Source organism: Coregonus lavaretus, assembly GCF_964263955.1.
Source record: "Coregonus lavaretus genome assembly, contig: HAP1_SCAFFOLD_1755, whole genome shotgun sequence".
In the NCBI taxonomy this organism is placed as follows: Eukaryota; Metazoa; Chordata; class Actinopteri; order Salmoniformes; family Salmonidae; genus Coregonus; species Coregonus lavaretus.
This window is the reverse complement of record NW_028157787.1, coordinates 51,342-64,502: the sequence shown is the minus strand read 5'-3', so window position 1 is coordinate 64,502 and position 13,161 is coordinate 51,342. Positions and strand designations below refer to the sequence as shown.

Here is a 13,161-nt window from a genome sequence, read left to right as displayed (position 1 = left end):
AAAATGGTCTCAAATGAGCTGTACTCTCAGGCCCATGGGAGAAAGGGTTTTAAGACAGGGAGTGTAGAACAAGATGCATGGTGCTCCAGAGGACACAAGGTCAATGTGGGCCTGCATGGATGTCAGCAGGGCATGAGGGAGAAGGCCCAAGTGAATAGGTGTGTCTGTGTGAGTGTGTGTGTGAGTGATGTATGTTGTTAAGCTATGGAATTAATTGTACAGCATTGGATTGGTGTTGGCATGGGGTAGAGGGAGTTTACATATACCAGTCATTTCCTTTTAAATCCATGAAGGGAAGTGGACAAGTTCACACTTAGAAAGGAGATAATAGTTCCACACCTCATGTGTCCTGATAACTACAGGAATGGAACCATATTGAGGTTGGCTGCTTTCTATACGGTTTGATGGGAGAGAGAGAGAGAGAGAGACAGAGGACATCAGGTAAAGTTCTGGAGATGAGGGAATATGTGTGCAGAAAGAAACCCTCCAGTATGGTTAACCCCAGTTAGGCCCAGTATGGACTATCAATACAAGTGACCATTTAGAATGCGACCCAGTTCAATGGGTCTTAACAGAACTGGGGGATGTCAGCCATGAAGTTGTCTAAACACAACTGGAATATAATTTGTTTGTGATTCATTGTTAATGGATTTTCCATTAGGAACACAGGGGGAAAACCTAACACAACAACACACATAACACACAACCAATAAAAACAAAGGGGGAGGAAACCACTAAAGTCATTACCATATTGTCATTTTCTAATGACAGGGAGAAAACATGTAAAATCTAGAAGACTACTTTAGATCTGGTCAAAAGAAGCCTAGTGCACTACGTAGGGAACAGGGTGAGATTTGGGCCAGAGACAGTAACTCCTGTATGGAAATCTTCATTCTAATGACAGTGAGCAAATCTCCACCCTATTCCCTATGTAGTGCACTACTTTAGATCTGATCAGAAGTAGCCTAGTGCACTACGTAGGGAACAGGGTGTCATTTGGGCCAGAGCCAGTAACTCCCCTGGGTATGAATTCTCTCTCTATCTTATCTGTCTTCTATATGATGTTCTCCTCTCCTCCTCTCTTCTCTCCTCTATTCACTCTATTCTATCATCCACACCACATGCCAGCTTCAACACAATCCATTTACAAGTTAAAGACACACCTTGGAATAAATAGCAAAGGAAAACTACTACTAGATGTATTTTTTATTTCCCATCACCATGAATCATATTTAATAACTGAACAGTAGCAGACCTAACTTCATCTGTTCCTGACTCTAGATAGTGGATTAAAAAGACCATCAATCTCCAATGATATTAAAGTACAATTCTGAACATTACTGATATACTGAGTGGCAAGTCAAGATATCTGCTGGTTTTATTGTTTGGTTAATAGCACCACCTGCTGGACAGGTTTAATGTTGCTTGACTGAGCATTATGGGAGAATAAAAGATGCCAAACTTAGGGCCGGTTTCAAGGACATCTCCATTGAACATGCTTTTTAGTCTAGGACTAGGCTTCATCTGTGTCCGGGAAACCGGCCCATATAGTTCAATTAGCAAGTAAGTAACACTACCTGTTCCATGATACTGAGGAAAATTACATTGAGACAGAGAACCAATTGAGAAAACATTTCAATGGTTCTGAATACCAACCAACATACATTAACAGCATACATCATGATTCATGTAAATGTATAAGATTAAAACATTGCATTTGATAAAAATACTTTAAGTTTTAATTAAACTCTGAAGATTGAATCAGTCAGACAAAAATGATTGTACAGAAAAACAGAGTATTATATCTGAGGACCATCACCACCTGCATGACTAGTATCTATGTGGACCCTACTACAGTTTAACCAGCTCAGCTATAGACTACACCAGCATGACTAGTATCTATGTGGACCCTACTACAGTTTAACCAGCTCAGCTATAGACTACACCAGCATGACTAGTATCTATGTGGACCCTACTACAGTTTAACCAGCTCAGCTATAGACTAAACCAGCATGACTAGTATCTATGTGGACCCTACTACAGTTTAACCAGCTCAGCTATAGACTACACCAGCATGACTAGTATCTATGTGGACCCTACTACAGTTTAACCAGCTCAGCTATAGACTACACCAGCATGACTAGTATCTATGTGGACCCTACTACAGTTTAACCAGCTCAGCTATAGACTACACCAGCATGACTAGTATCTATGTGGACCCTACTACAGTTTAACCAGCTCAGCTATAGACTACACCAGCATGACTAGTATCTATGTGGACCCTACTACAGTTTAACCAGCTCAGCTATAGACTACACCAGCATGACTAGTATCTATGTGGACCCTACTACAGTTTAACCAGCTCAGCTATAGACTACACCAGCATGACTAGTATCTATGTGGACCCTACTACAGTTTAACCAGCTCAGCTATAGACTACACCAGCATGACTAGTATCTATGTGGACCCTACTACAGTTTAACCAGCTCAGCAGTACCATTATAGAGCCTAAACCCAGGATAGAGGGGCTGAGTGAATGTGGTCTGGACTCTGTGGAGGAGGGTCATTGTATCAGAGACACTGTAGAAGGACAGAGTACCTGCCTTGTGATCCAGGTCCACTCCTACTCTGGAGGACAGAGGGCCTGATACTTTAGTCCCAACAGTATTGTTTCTGAACCAACAACCACCAATAGAGCACACTAAACTCCAGGACTTGTTATTGTATCCAAATGCACCATCTGTCCCTGTTCTGCTGATGTCTTTATATGAGACTGCTGTAAAAACACACTCCCCACTCCACTTCACCTCCCAGTAACAGCGTCCAGACAGACCCTCTCTACACAGAACCTGGCAGTAGTTAGTGAATCTGTCTGGATGAACAGGATATGGTTGGACTTGGCCTGTATAGGTCACCTTTCTGTTCCCTTCAGACAGAGAGAGGTGTGTGTCTGCTGTGTTTGGGTCCAGTGTGAGCTGACAGGAATCTGGGAGAAGAGCAGAGCAGAGACCAATGAGGGGAGTTAGAACAATAAGTGAAGTCAGATACTGTATCTACCCTGTCTTTGATTAGAGCACAGCAGAGATCAAATCAGAGAAATATGAGGAGTCAGATAGATACCCAGTCTTTGATTAGATCTACTATTGCTATATATTTCTAGAGGGATTGTTAGGGGTGTCAGTAAAAAGAGACTGTTAGTTACTTCAGAATAAAGAGACTCACATTGTAAGAACTGTTCTCTGGTCTTGGGCTCTGGAGGCAGTACAACATCCACTATATTCACTACAGACACACAAACACATTCACAGAGAGAGGGAATGTTATCATCATACCATATTCCACGTGTATATGACTAGTAGGGAACTTTCAATGGTCTAAAGTTGATGTTCTTATTATTTTCAACACACCTGTAGAGGAGATCTTGGTCCATTCTCCTTTAAGGACGTCTTCTAGTTTCTCTCTCAGTTCAGACACAGTCTTACTCACATCTCCAAAGTACTGAAGAGGACGGACAACGATGCTGGGTAAGTCTGAAGATACACTGGTACCGGAGAGAGACTGATAACTCTGGAGAGAGAGAGAGAGAGGGAGAGAGAGCAGAACCAAATGATTGAGAGTTTTAATTTCATATCACATGTATCAAGGCAGTTGAGTTACCTGGAGGAAATGGATGTGATCCTCTGTGTGTGAGAGCTGCTCCAGCTCAGTGCTTCTCTTCCTCAGCTCAGCTATCTCCTGCTCCAGTTGCTCCAGGAGTCCTTCAGCTTGACTCACTTGAGCCTTCTCTTGGGCTCTGATCAGCTCCTTCACCTCAGAGCGCCTTCTCTCAATGGAGCGGATCAGCTCAGTAAAGATCTTATCACTGTCCTCCACTGCTGCCTGTGCAGAGCGCTGTTAAGAGAGAGAGAGAGACTGACTTGTCTTACTTTAATGAGCCATTCTCATTACACTAACACCCCCACCCCCACTCCTAAAAACACATTGCGTGCCACCCCAACCTCCACACAATCACATTATCCAGTACCCAACACCACAGTACAATACACCAACCAGCACCACATTCCAACCGTCCATCCAACCCCTCCTCTCCAGCCGTACAGACAGCCCCCCTGAGCCCCCATACCTCCTGAAACATCTCCACACTGTTGATCATTTTGTACAACTCAAACTCAACCCTAAGGCGTCAACAGTAATAGCATTACCCTGGCAACACAGAAAAAACATGATGAACAGTCTGTCATTGCAGAAAACGGACCCCCCTCCCCAACTCCCAGGTCAACCCGAGCCAACCAGCTATTGGTGTCCAGGGCTCCATGTAATACCCTCCACTGGACGACCCCTGACCTTTCCAGTACTGGGAGCTTATAGAGCACCCTCCACCTATACCCTGCCATGCTCTCAGCCCCCACAACCCCCTGCCACTGATGCCCCTTCACTCCTGCTAAGCTCCTGATGTGTCTAACCTTAATTTCTCTGTGACAGAGTTTGGAAAGGTCTGTGAGCAGAACCTGAGAACACCCAGGATAATAATAATAATATGCCATTTAGCAGATGCTTTTATCCAAAGCGACTTACAGTCATGTGCATACATTTTTACATATGGGTGGTCCCGGGGATCGAACCCACTACCCTGGCATTACAAGCGCCATGCTCTACCAATTGAGCTACAGAGGACCACAGAGTTCTGCCCTCTATAAATCAGAGTACAACTCCACAGCCTCATCTCCTCACAACAGAAGTTACCCACCCATCAGGCTCCCTCCTCTCCCCACAACAGAAGTTACCCACCCATCAGGCTCCCTCATCTCCCCCACAACAGAAGTTACCCACCCATCAGGCTCCCGCATCTCCCCACAACAGAAGTTACCCACCCATCAGGCTCCCTCATCTCCCCACAACAGAAGTTACCCACCCATCAGGCTCCCTCATCTCCCCACAACAGAAGTTACCCACCCATCAGGCTCCCTCATCTCCCCACAACAGAAGTTACCCACCCATCAGGCTCCCTCATCTCCCCCACAACAGAAGTTACCCACCCATCAGGCTCCCTCATCTCCCCACAACAGAAGTTACCCACCCATCAGGCTCCCTCATCTCCCCACAACAGAAGTTACCCACCCATCAGGCTCCCTCATCTCCCCCACAACAGAAGTTACCTACCCATCAGGCTCCCTCATCTCCCCACAACAGAAGTTACCCACCCATCACGCTCCCTCATCTCCTCACAACAGAAGTTACCCACCCATCAGGCTCCCTCATCTCCCCCACAACAGAAGTTACCCACCCATCAGGCTCCCTCATCTCCCCACAACAGAAGTTACCCACCCATCAGGCTCCCTCATCTCCCAACAACAGAAGTTACCCACCCATCAGGCTCCCTCATCTCCCCACAACAGAAGTTACCCACCCATCAGGCTCCCTCATCTCCCCACAACAGAAGTTACCCGCCCATCAGACAAACGTAAAACAAGGGATTTTCTTGGTTTCCCCACTCTGTTTTTCCAACCCCTCTGGTGAAACAGAGAACTGAGCCCTGTACTATAATATAATATAATGTGCCATTTTGCAGACACTTTTATCCAAAGCGACTTACAGTCATGCGTGCATATATATATATATATATATATATATATATATATATATATATATATATATATATATATTTTTTGTGTATGGGTGGTCCCGGGGATCGAACCCACTACCCTGGCGTTACAAGCGCCGTGCTCTACCAGCTGAGCTACAGAGGACCAGGTGCAGACACATTTATGAAAGCAAAGACAAGGTCATTATTTGGGCTCTAAACACTAACAACCTACCCTTACACACCTCTTTTGCCACCCCTGCACTAAGATTTCTGCCATGGCATTTAAATGTTTTTGGTTTACATATTCCCCCAGTCTTTGCCGCCGTTCATGTTAAGGAAGTCTAACCGTGAAATCTCCATAAGAGGTGGGAGGGAAATCACCACAATCAGAAACCAGTAGAGAAGCCCATAAAGCCGCCATGACAGAAAAAAACATCCATTTAAGCAGATTCTGAAGACATGCCCTTAAGAACCCATGACCCATTTTCTCAGCCTATACCGCTTCCTAGGTGAAAGGACACTAAACCCCTCATTCTTCATCACGTGTTGTACTGACCTTACAAACCTTCCAGGATCAATAAAATAAGACTCCAGCAGAACCTTCTTTTTCCCCTTCAGTCTCCATCAGGAACCTAGAAAGTTCTCACACCGTATATACTGGGCCCTCAGCCTGACTGGCTGTCAGCTCTGGATCCAATGAGCCGTCTGAAAACGAGACACCTTGTCCTCCGCATCCGCAGACTCACCTCCCCCCTCTTCCTCCTCCTCCATTGGCACGGTACCGTCCTCCTCCTCCCCAGTCTCTGCCCCCCTGCACTTCCCCCCTGATCAGAGCCTCTTCCCCAATGACAGGCAATATTTTCTGGAATGAGCCCACCAAGCCTTCGTCCACCGGAGTCTCTGTTACTACAGAAACCTGCCTCAGCTCATGTAGCCCAGCTGCAACCCTCCCCACCACCGCTTTCTCCACGGCCTGCACACCACCACTTGGCCATGCACTACTACCGTGTAGCTCAGTTGGTAGAGCATGGGGCTTGCAACGCCAGGGTTGTGGGTTCGTTTCCCATGGCGGGACAGTATGAAAATGTATGCACTCACTAACTGTAAGTCGCTCTGGATAAGAGCATCTGCTAAATGACTAAAATGTAAAAAATGTACTCTCCTCCCTTCTGGTACCCCCGCCATTTATTTTGCAATTCTGAGTAATCACTATTTTAGTACGGATTAGTAAGGAAAAACACTTTATTCAGTACTACTGCAGTTGCTTAATAATTCCAATAGATGGCAGCATAATACCATGAATGACATTTCAGAAGATTAGTTTAGTTCTCTCCCTGGATACACCACCACTCCCCCTCACAGGAAAACTCCTGCCTGAGTTTTTTACTGTCCCTTTCCACACTGCTAACGCAAGAGGAAGGACTGAAAACACATTACTGTGAAGTAATATAATGATGATTCATGTTTATTATTACCTGTTTTTATGGTCATGTTTTGAAATTATACTTCATTACTATAATGATTATCAATACGCCTGAACATTAATTCAGTCACCTCTGGTCGACAAAAACGTATTTTCCTAGTACATGAATTGTCAAATTCATCAACCAGCATCGAGCACTCTGCCTTCTCACGCAAGCGAGGGGCATGTTGAGGTAAATATGCTAACCGCGACCGTTGCATTATGTCATTTATTGGTAGGCTGGAAGATGCAGTGTTTTTTCTTTTCTATTCAGAGGCTATTTACTCCCAATATGAGATAATTTTATATAGAAGGTTTTTATAATGCATGTTTACTAGGGTTGAGGTTAGCGCATCTGAGTAGGGATTATTTGGGTTCAATACCTGTCCTACCTATCAATCATATTGCTGCTTGTAGCCTATAACTGATGATCCCCACACTAGAAACACCCAAAACTATCTGTGCTAGCAAACCCTGTGTTCCACCCCTCCCCTGTGTAACCTTGAGGTTTGTTAAGAAACAAACACTTGTCTACGAAAAGAGACATGTTTAACGGATTCCGCTTGGCACCCAGCCGAGAGCACACGAAAACCACTTGCAAATTTACCAAAACTAACCAACTACTTGCGGTCTGTTCGTAAGCAATAAACGGAGGCAGATTAGCCACCACAACTCTTATCGAAAGAGGCGACATCTGCACCAACACACCCCTCACAAAAATCCCACTCACAACAAGACAAACCTTTTTCATTAACACAACCACCGCCTTGTTCATTCTGGATGCAGTGTGCAGATGTTCCGCTCCAACCTGTTCGCCGACCATGAGCAAAACTTCCTCCACACCTTTCTCCGGACCGCACCCGAAGCGACAGCGTTTCTTCTCCACTCGGTTGAGGCCATCACGCCGCCCTAACAAACTACCCCTACTCCCCCCTCAACTCTAAACGATAAACAGTGGAAACCAATAAACAAACCCTCCACCATCAGAAAATAAATCCAGAAAATACGCAAGAACCAAAAGAAAAAAGAATAGTAGCCCTCCTCACGAACCACAAATCACTCACAGCAACAACTTCTTCTTCTATGATATAATGGCGGTCCACAAACCAACGTTAAAGGTGCATGCCGCCACCTACTGTGCTGGAGTGTGTGGTCAATCACGGTTTCCAACATTTCTAAATCCTCCTACCTAACTCAGTACTTCTGAGAAAATAAAGAAGAGCCCTACTAACTTCTAATAGACCCTCCCCCATCCCCAAAATCCCTTCCAAACCCCCCCAACCCCGTCCAACCTCAATGCTACACTTCAATCTTTCCCTCTCTTCAACATACTTACAACAATATAACAACACATGCTCCACCGTTTCATCGACCATACCCTCCAGACACAAACCATTCACATGCTTGCCAACCAGATGTAATGACGAGTTCAATGTACAATGTTCTAAGCACAATCGAGAAAACACCACCTCTTCCTTCCTAATCTGACCTTTGAATCTTGGTCCACCGACATTTCCCCCAACTGGACTATAATATAAATCCATTATACTTTGTGATACAAAATGGGAAAAGGGGAAATTATAATAAAACAAAAAACACCCTTCCAACTAACCCTACACTCATTAAATACCCACTACCCCATTCCACTACTTTGACCCTATCTGCTCCTGCACCATGCCAACGGCCTGGGAGGACGGGACACCACCACTCAACACACCCTGTAACTCTTCTGAAGTCTAATCTTGTATGCCCAAATACTTCTCTGCAGCTGCCACCACAACATCTATTTTCTGTGATTTACGTTCCATTTCTGGGGTACAGTTGATAACCATTGCTATGAACTCTAAGAAGCTAACTTTACTAAAGCATATATCACTCATTGGCCTATCCCTCTGTGCTGGCACAGATCTACTACTCACAGGGATCCTCTCAGGATCTCTCACCCTTGACCCATCCTCCTCTACTTCCTTCACTGTCTCAGCATACGACACCTTCTGTACTACTCTGACTCTAGCCACCTCACCCTGCCTCTCTCGCACCGGACACTTCCAATCCCCAGCAACATGGGCATCCCAACAGTTGACAAACACTTTATTCACCAGAACAATCCTTTATCCCATTCTCTTCCGCACACATAAAACGTCTTGGAATTTCCCTCCCACAAACTGCTGCGACAGGTTACCTTCACTGATTCAACTGCACCCAACTCCTTTCCCACCCACCCTGAAACCACAAATGGATCTACCAAAAGGTATGGATCCACGTTCTCCAACAATGTAACTCCTACTGCACCAGATTCTTCTTTATCATGTCCATTGATGCCAGGCTCTGGTTCTGAGCTCTTCACCACACCTTCTACCTCACTTAACTCTCCCTCATTCATTTCCATTTCACCTCCAGAACTCGGTCTGGCGAATGGCTCACTCTGTTTGCACTTGAATTATAACATGTGAAATGTCTCTATTCCTTTGGAACTTATGTGAGTGTAATGTTTACTGTTAATTTCTGGTGGTTTATTTCACTTTTGTTTAGTATCTATTTCACTTGCTTTGGCAATGTAAACATATGTTTCCCATGCCAATAAAGCCCTTTGAATTCATTTGAATTGAGAGAGAGAGAGAGAGCTCCATGTTAATGTATAGGGGACATGAGTCTTTCATGGTTACTCAAGGTTATGTGATGAGGTAACCCCTCTTGCGACATCAAAATCAGTGTCAGCCTAATGTTGAATGACCTCTTGGTGAAACAGTCAAGATGTTGGTTTCTCTCCTCAGTAGACCCGGGTTCATATCCCGCCGGTTACATTAAGCCGTCTATTCTCTGAAAGGGGTCCAGACAGCCTGTTCCCAACAGTGGAGCCAGTGGGATTTGAGACGGGCCCCTCTCTCTCTCTCTCTGACTGGAGGAGAGAAGTGAAATGGTGTGTCTCCTCTGGTCAACAATACTCACCTTGAGAGACTTTACAGCCTGTTTGAGCTCCTTCAGGTCCTTCTCTCTCTCCTGGAATCTCTGCTGGACTTTCTGCTGACTCATCCCCAGCTGCCTCTGTGGAGAATCACTCTTCAATGAGCTATCAAGCTTTATTTGTCCACTAGATCAATAGTATAGTAATGTGACATAGGGCCCATAGAAGTTAGGGATTAAAATGTTGAGGAAGAGTGTGTGTGAAATTATATTATTAAGTTGTTATGTGAATGATTATAGTTTTAACAGTGCACAAAACAGGGGAGCTGATTGGGTGTTTGATAACGAATGATAATGGTGTTTGACTTTAGAAAATGGTGATACATTTGGAGAATCTGGGTTAGCATATCTATATAATCAAGGTTTGTGTTCATATTTATTCTGCAGAGGATTGATTTCATTTGATTTCTCTCATATTCAAACAGCCTTAGTTCCTACTGTATCTTTAATTATTTGTTTATCAGACAGTCACCAACAAGTAGTTCTGGTCTTACCTGTTTCTCAGTCCTCTCTGCTGCAGCTGACACTGTATCATGGCCTTTATGTTCATCCATCACACACAGCAGACAGATACACTGCTGATCGGTACGACAGTAAACCTCCAGCAGTTTGTCATGATGAGAGCAGATCTTCTCCTGTAGTTGTGCGGTGGCTTTGACCAGCTTGTGCTTCTTGAAAGCAGGAGATTCATAGTGAGATTGGAGGTGAGTCTCACAGTAAGAGGCCAGACACACCAGACAGGACATGAGGGCTTTCTGCTTTCTGGTCCCAGTGCAGAAATCACACACCACATCTCCAGGTCCAGCATAGCACAGAGCAGGAGGGGGAGCAGCCTGGAGTCCTGTCTCCTTCAGTTTCTCCACCACCTCAGCCAATATGTTACTTTTCGTCAGATTAGGCCTTGGAGTGAAGGTCTGTCTGCACTGAGGACAGCTATAGACCCCTTTCAGAACATCCTGATCCCAGCAGCCCTCAATACAGCTTCTACAGTAACTGTGTCCACAGGGGATGGTGACCGGCTCCTTCAGTAGATCCAGACAGACAGAACAACAGAACTGGTCCTGGTTGAGCAGAACTCCTTGCTGAGCCATTTGGATGGTTGTTCACTCTCACACAGACAGACGACACAGAGAATCAGATAAGTTTCGTTTCCACAGAAGAGAGTTTGTGGGAGGGGGAGGGACTTCCTGGTTCTACCAGAGGGGTGGGGTTAGAGGGAGAGAGAGGGAGAGAGCGAGTGAGAGTGAGAGTGAGAGTGAGAGTGAGAGAGAGAGAGAGAGAGAGAGAGAGAGAGAGAGAGAGAGAGAGAGAGAGAGAGAGAGAGAGAGAGACTGTACACAATGTTAATAGAGACAAAGATTTGTGTTCCTAGGTTAGAGCCCTTAATATGGAATACATTAAATAGAGTGGTTAGAATATATAAAGGGTAACAGTTTCTATGAAGTACATTTGTATAATGCTTTTAATTAATTTTGTAATGCCTTAAACTTGTGCTATGACACTAACTATAAGAAATGAATACCGTATGTATTGACTGATCATTGAGAATGATGCAACACTTTACATTACAGTGTGTTTATTGGTGTGTAATTGTTCCTGTTAGTCCAGTGGTGTAAAAGTATGTTCTATACTGTATGTAATGATATGTCTATGTCTTCTAGATGGTGTTCTATACTGTATGTAATGATATGTCTATGTCTTCTATATGGTGTTCTATACTGTATGTAATGATATGTCTATGTCTTCTATATGGTGTTCTATACTGTATGTAATGATATGTCTATGTCTTCTAGATGGTGTTCTATACTGTATGTAATGATATGTCTATCTCTTCTAGATGGTGTTCTATACTGTATGCAATGATATGATATGTTACATTTGAAGTCGGAAGATTACATACACCTTAGCCAAATACATTTCAACTCAGTTTATCAGATTAGAGAGGGAGAGAGATCGTAGAAAGTGAATGTCATTGTCACGACTTCGGCCGATGCTGCCTCTCCTCCTTGTTCGGGCAGGCTTCGGCGTTCGTCGTCACCGGCTTACTAACCACTGCCGCCCCAATCATCATCACAATTGTCTTGTCTTGTCAATCACACACACCTGGTTCCTATCCCCTAATTAGTCAGTGTATAAGTGTTCCCTCTACCCCCTTGTTCTTGTGGGGGATTGTTAATTGTGAGAGTAGTGTAGCTCGGTGGAGCTACTCATAACATTGGGTTGCCAGGGTAGATTTCCCCTCCTGTGCCTATGTATTATTGGAGTCCGTTACAGTGTATTTGCCAGGGATGTTAGTTTGCCCTGTGCCTGTTTCGTTGATCGCTATTGGAGTGCATTTGTGTGTCAACGTAGGAATAAACTCTGTATTCGGTGATTACCCTCCTGCGCCTGACTCCTTCCACCACACTCATCACAGTCATTCTAGTTATGTGAGAGATACAGGCGTGCTTCTCACACAGCCACCGTCACGCGTCGGCCACGCGTTTGGCTCCAACATATACTATGCCCACATACTCTAGTGTAGCTGTGGGGCTTACAAGTCTGAATTTCTTACAGCCTAATTTTCAAGACATCAATGTACAGCAACATTTGTAGGTGTCACTGCAGAACACCCTCCATATGCATATGAACACATACTCAGAGGTGGGGCTTACAAGACTCACATTTCATATACTCAGAGGTGGGGCTTACAATACTCACATTTCATATACTCAGAAGTGGGGCTTACAAGACTCACATTTCATATACTCAGAGGTGGGGCTTACAAGACTCACATTTCATATACTCAGAGGTGGGGCTTACAAGACTCACATTTCATATACTCAGAGGTGGGGCTTACAAGACTCACATTTCATATACTCAGAGGTGGGGCTTACAATACTCACATTTCATATACTCAGAGGTGGGGCTTACAAGACTCACATTTCATATACTCAGAGGTGGGGCTTACAAGACTCACATTTCATATACTCAGAGGTGGGGCTTACAATGCTCACATTTCATATACTCAGAGGTGGGGCTTACAATACTCACATTTCATATACTTTTCAAGACATCACTGTAGGACAAACATTTGATTTGATATCAGAATATACTTCAAATAAAATAAATCAATGTATGCTACAGCAGAACACATATTATAGTATATAGG

General features: G+C 44.4%; 1 protein-coding gene across 1 annotated transcript; it reads right to left on the bottom strand.

Moving 5' to 3' along the window:
- Window positions 1–1,191: 1,191 nt before the first annotated feature.
- On the bottom strand, window positions 1,192–11,177 carry LOC311124927 (tripartite motif-containing protein 16-like). Its single transcript, XM_084199023.1, has 6 exons — window positions 10,505–11,177; window positions 9,996–10,091; window positions 3,658–3,891; window positions 3,408–3,567; window positions 3,223–3,282; window positions 1,192–2,986 (listed from the first exon to the last, which is right to left on the bottom strand). Exons 1-6 carry the CDS (start codon window positions 11,099–11,101, stop codon window positions 2,472–2,474), a joined length of 1,662 nt encoding a protein of 553 aa, XP_084055149.1. The 5' UTR covers window positions 11,102–11,177; the 3' UTR covers window positions 1,192–2,471.
- Window positions 11,178–13,161: the final 1,984 nt, after the last annotated feature.

Bases quoted from the DNA above. Each gene is read 5' to 3' on its own strand.
- LOC311124927 (XM_084199023.1), bottom strand. From the start codon at position 11,101: ATGGCTCAGCAAGGAGTTCTGCTCAACCAGGACCAGTTCTGTTGTTCT. The intron at 10,092-10,504 runs GTAAGACCAGAA...GATTCTCCACAG, and splicing joins CAGAGAGGACTGAGAAACAG to AGGCAGCTGGGGATGAGTCA. The intron at 2,987-3,222 runs GTGAGTCTCTTT...CTCTTCTCCCAG, and splicing joins CAGAGAACAGTTCTTACAAT to ATTCCTGTCAGCTCACACTG.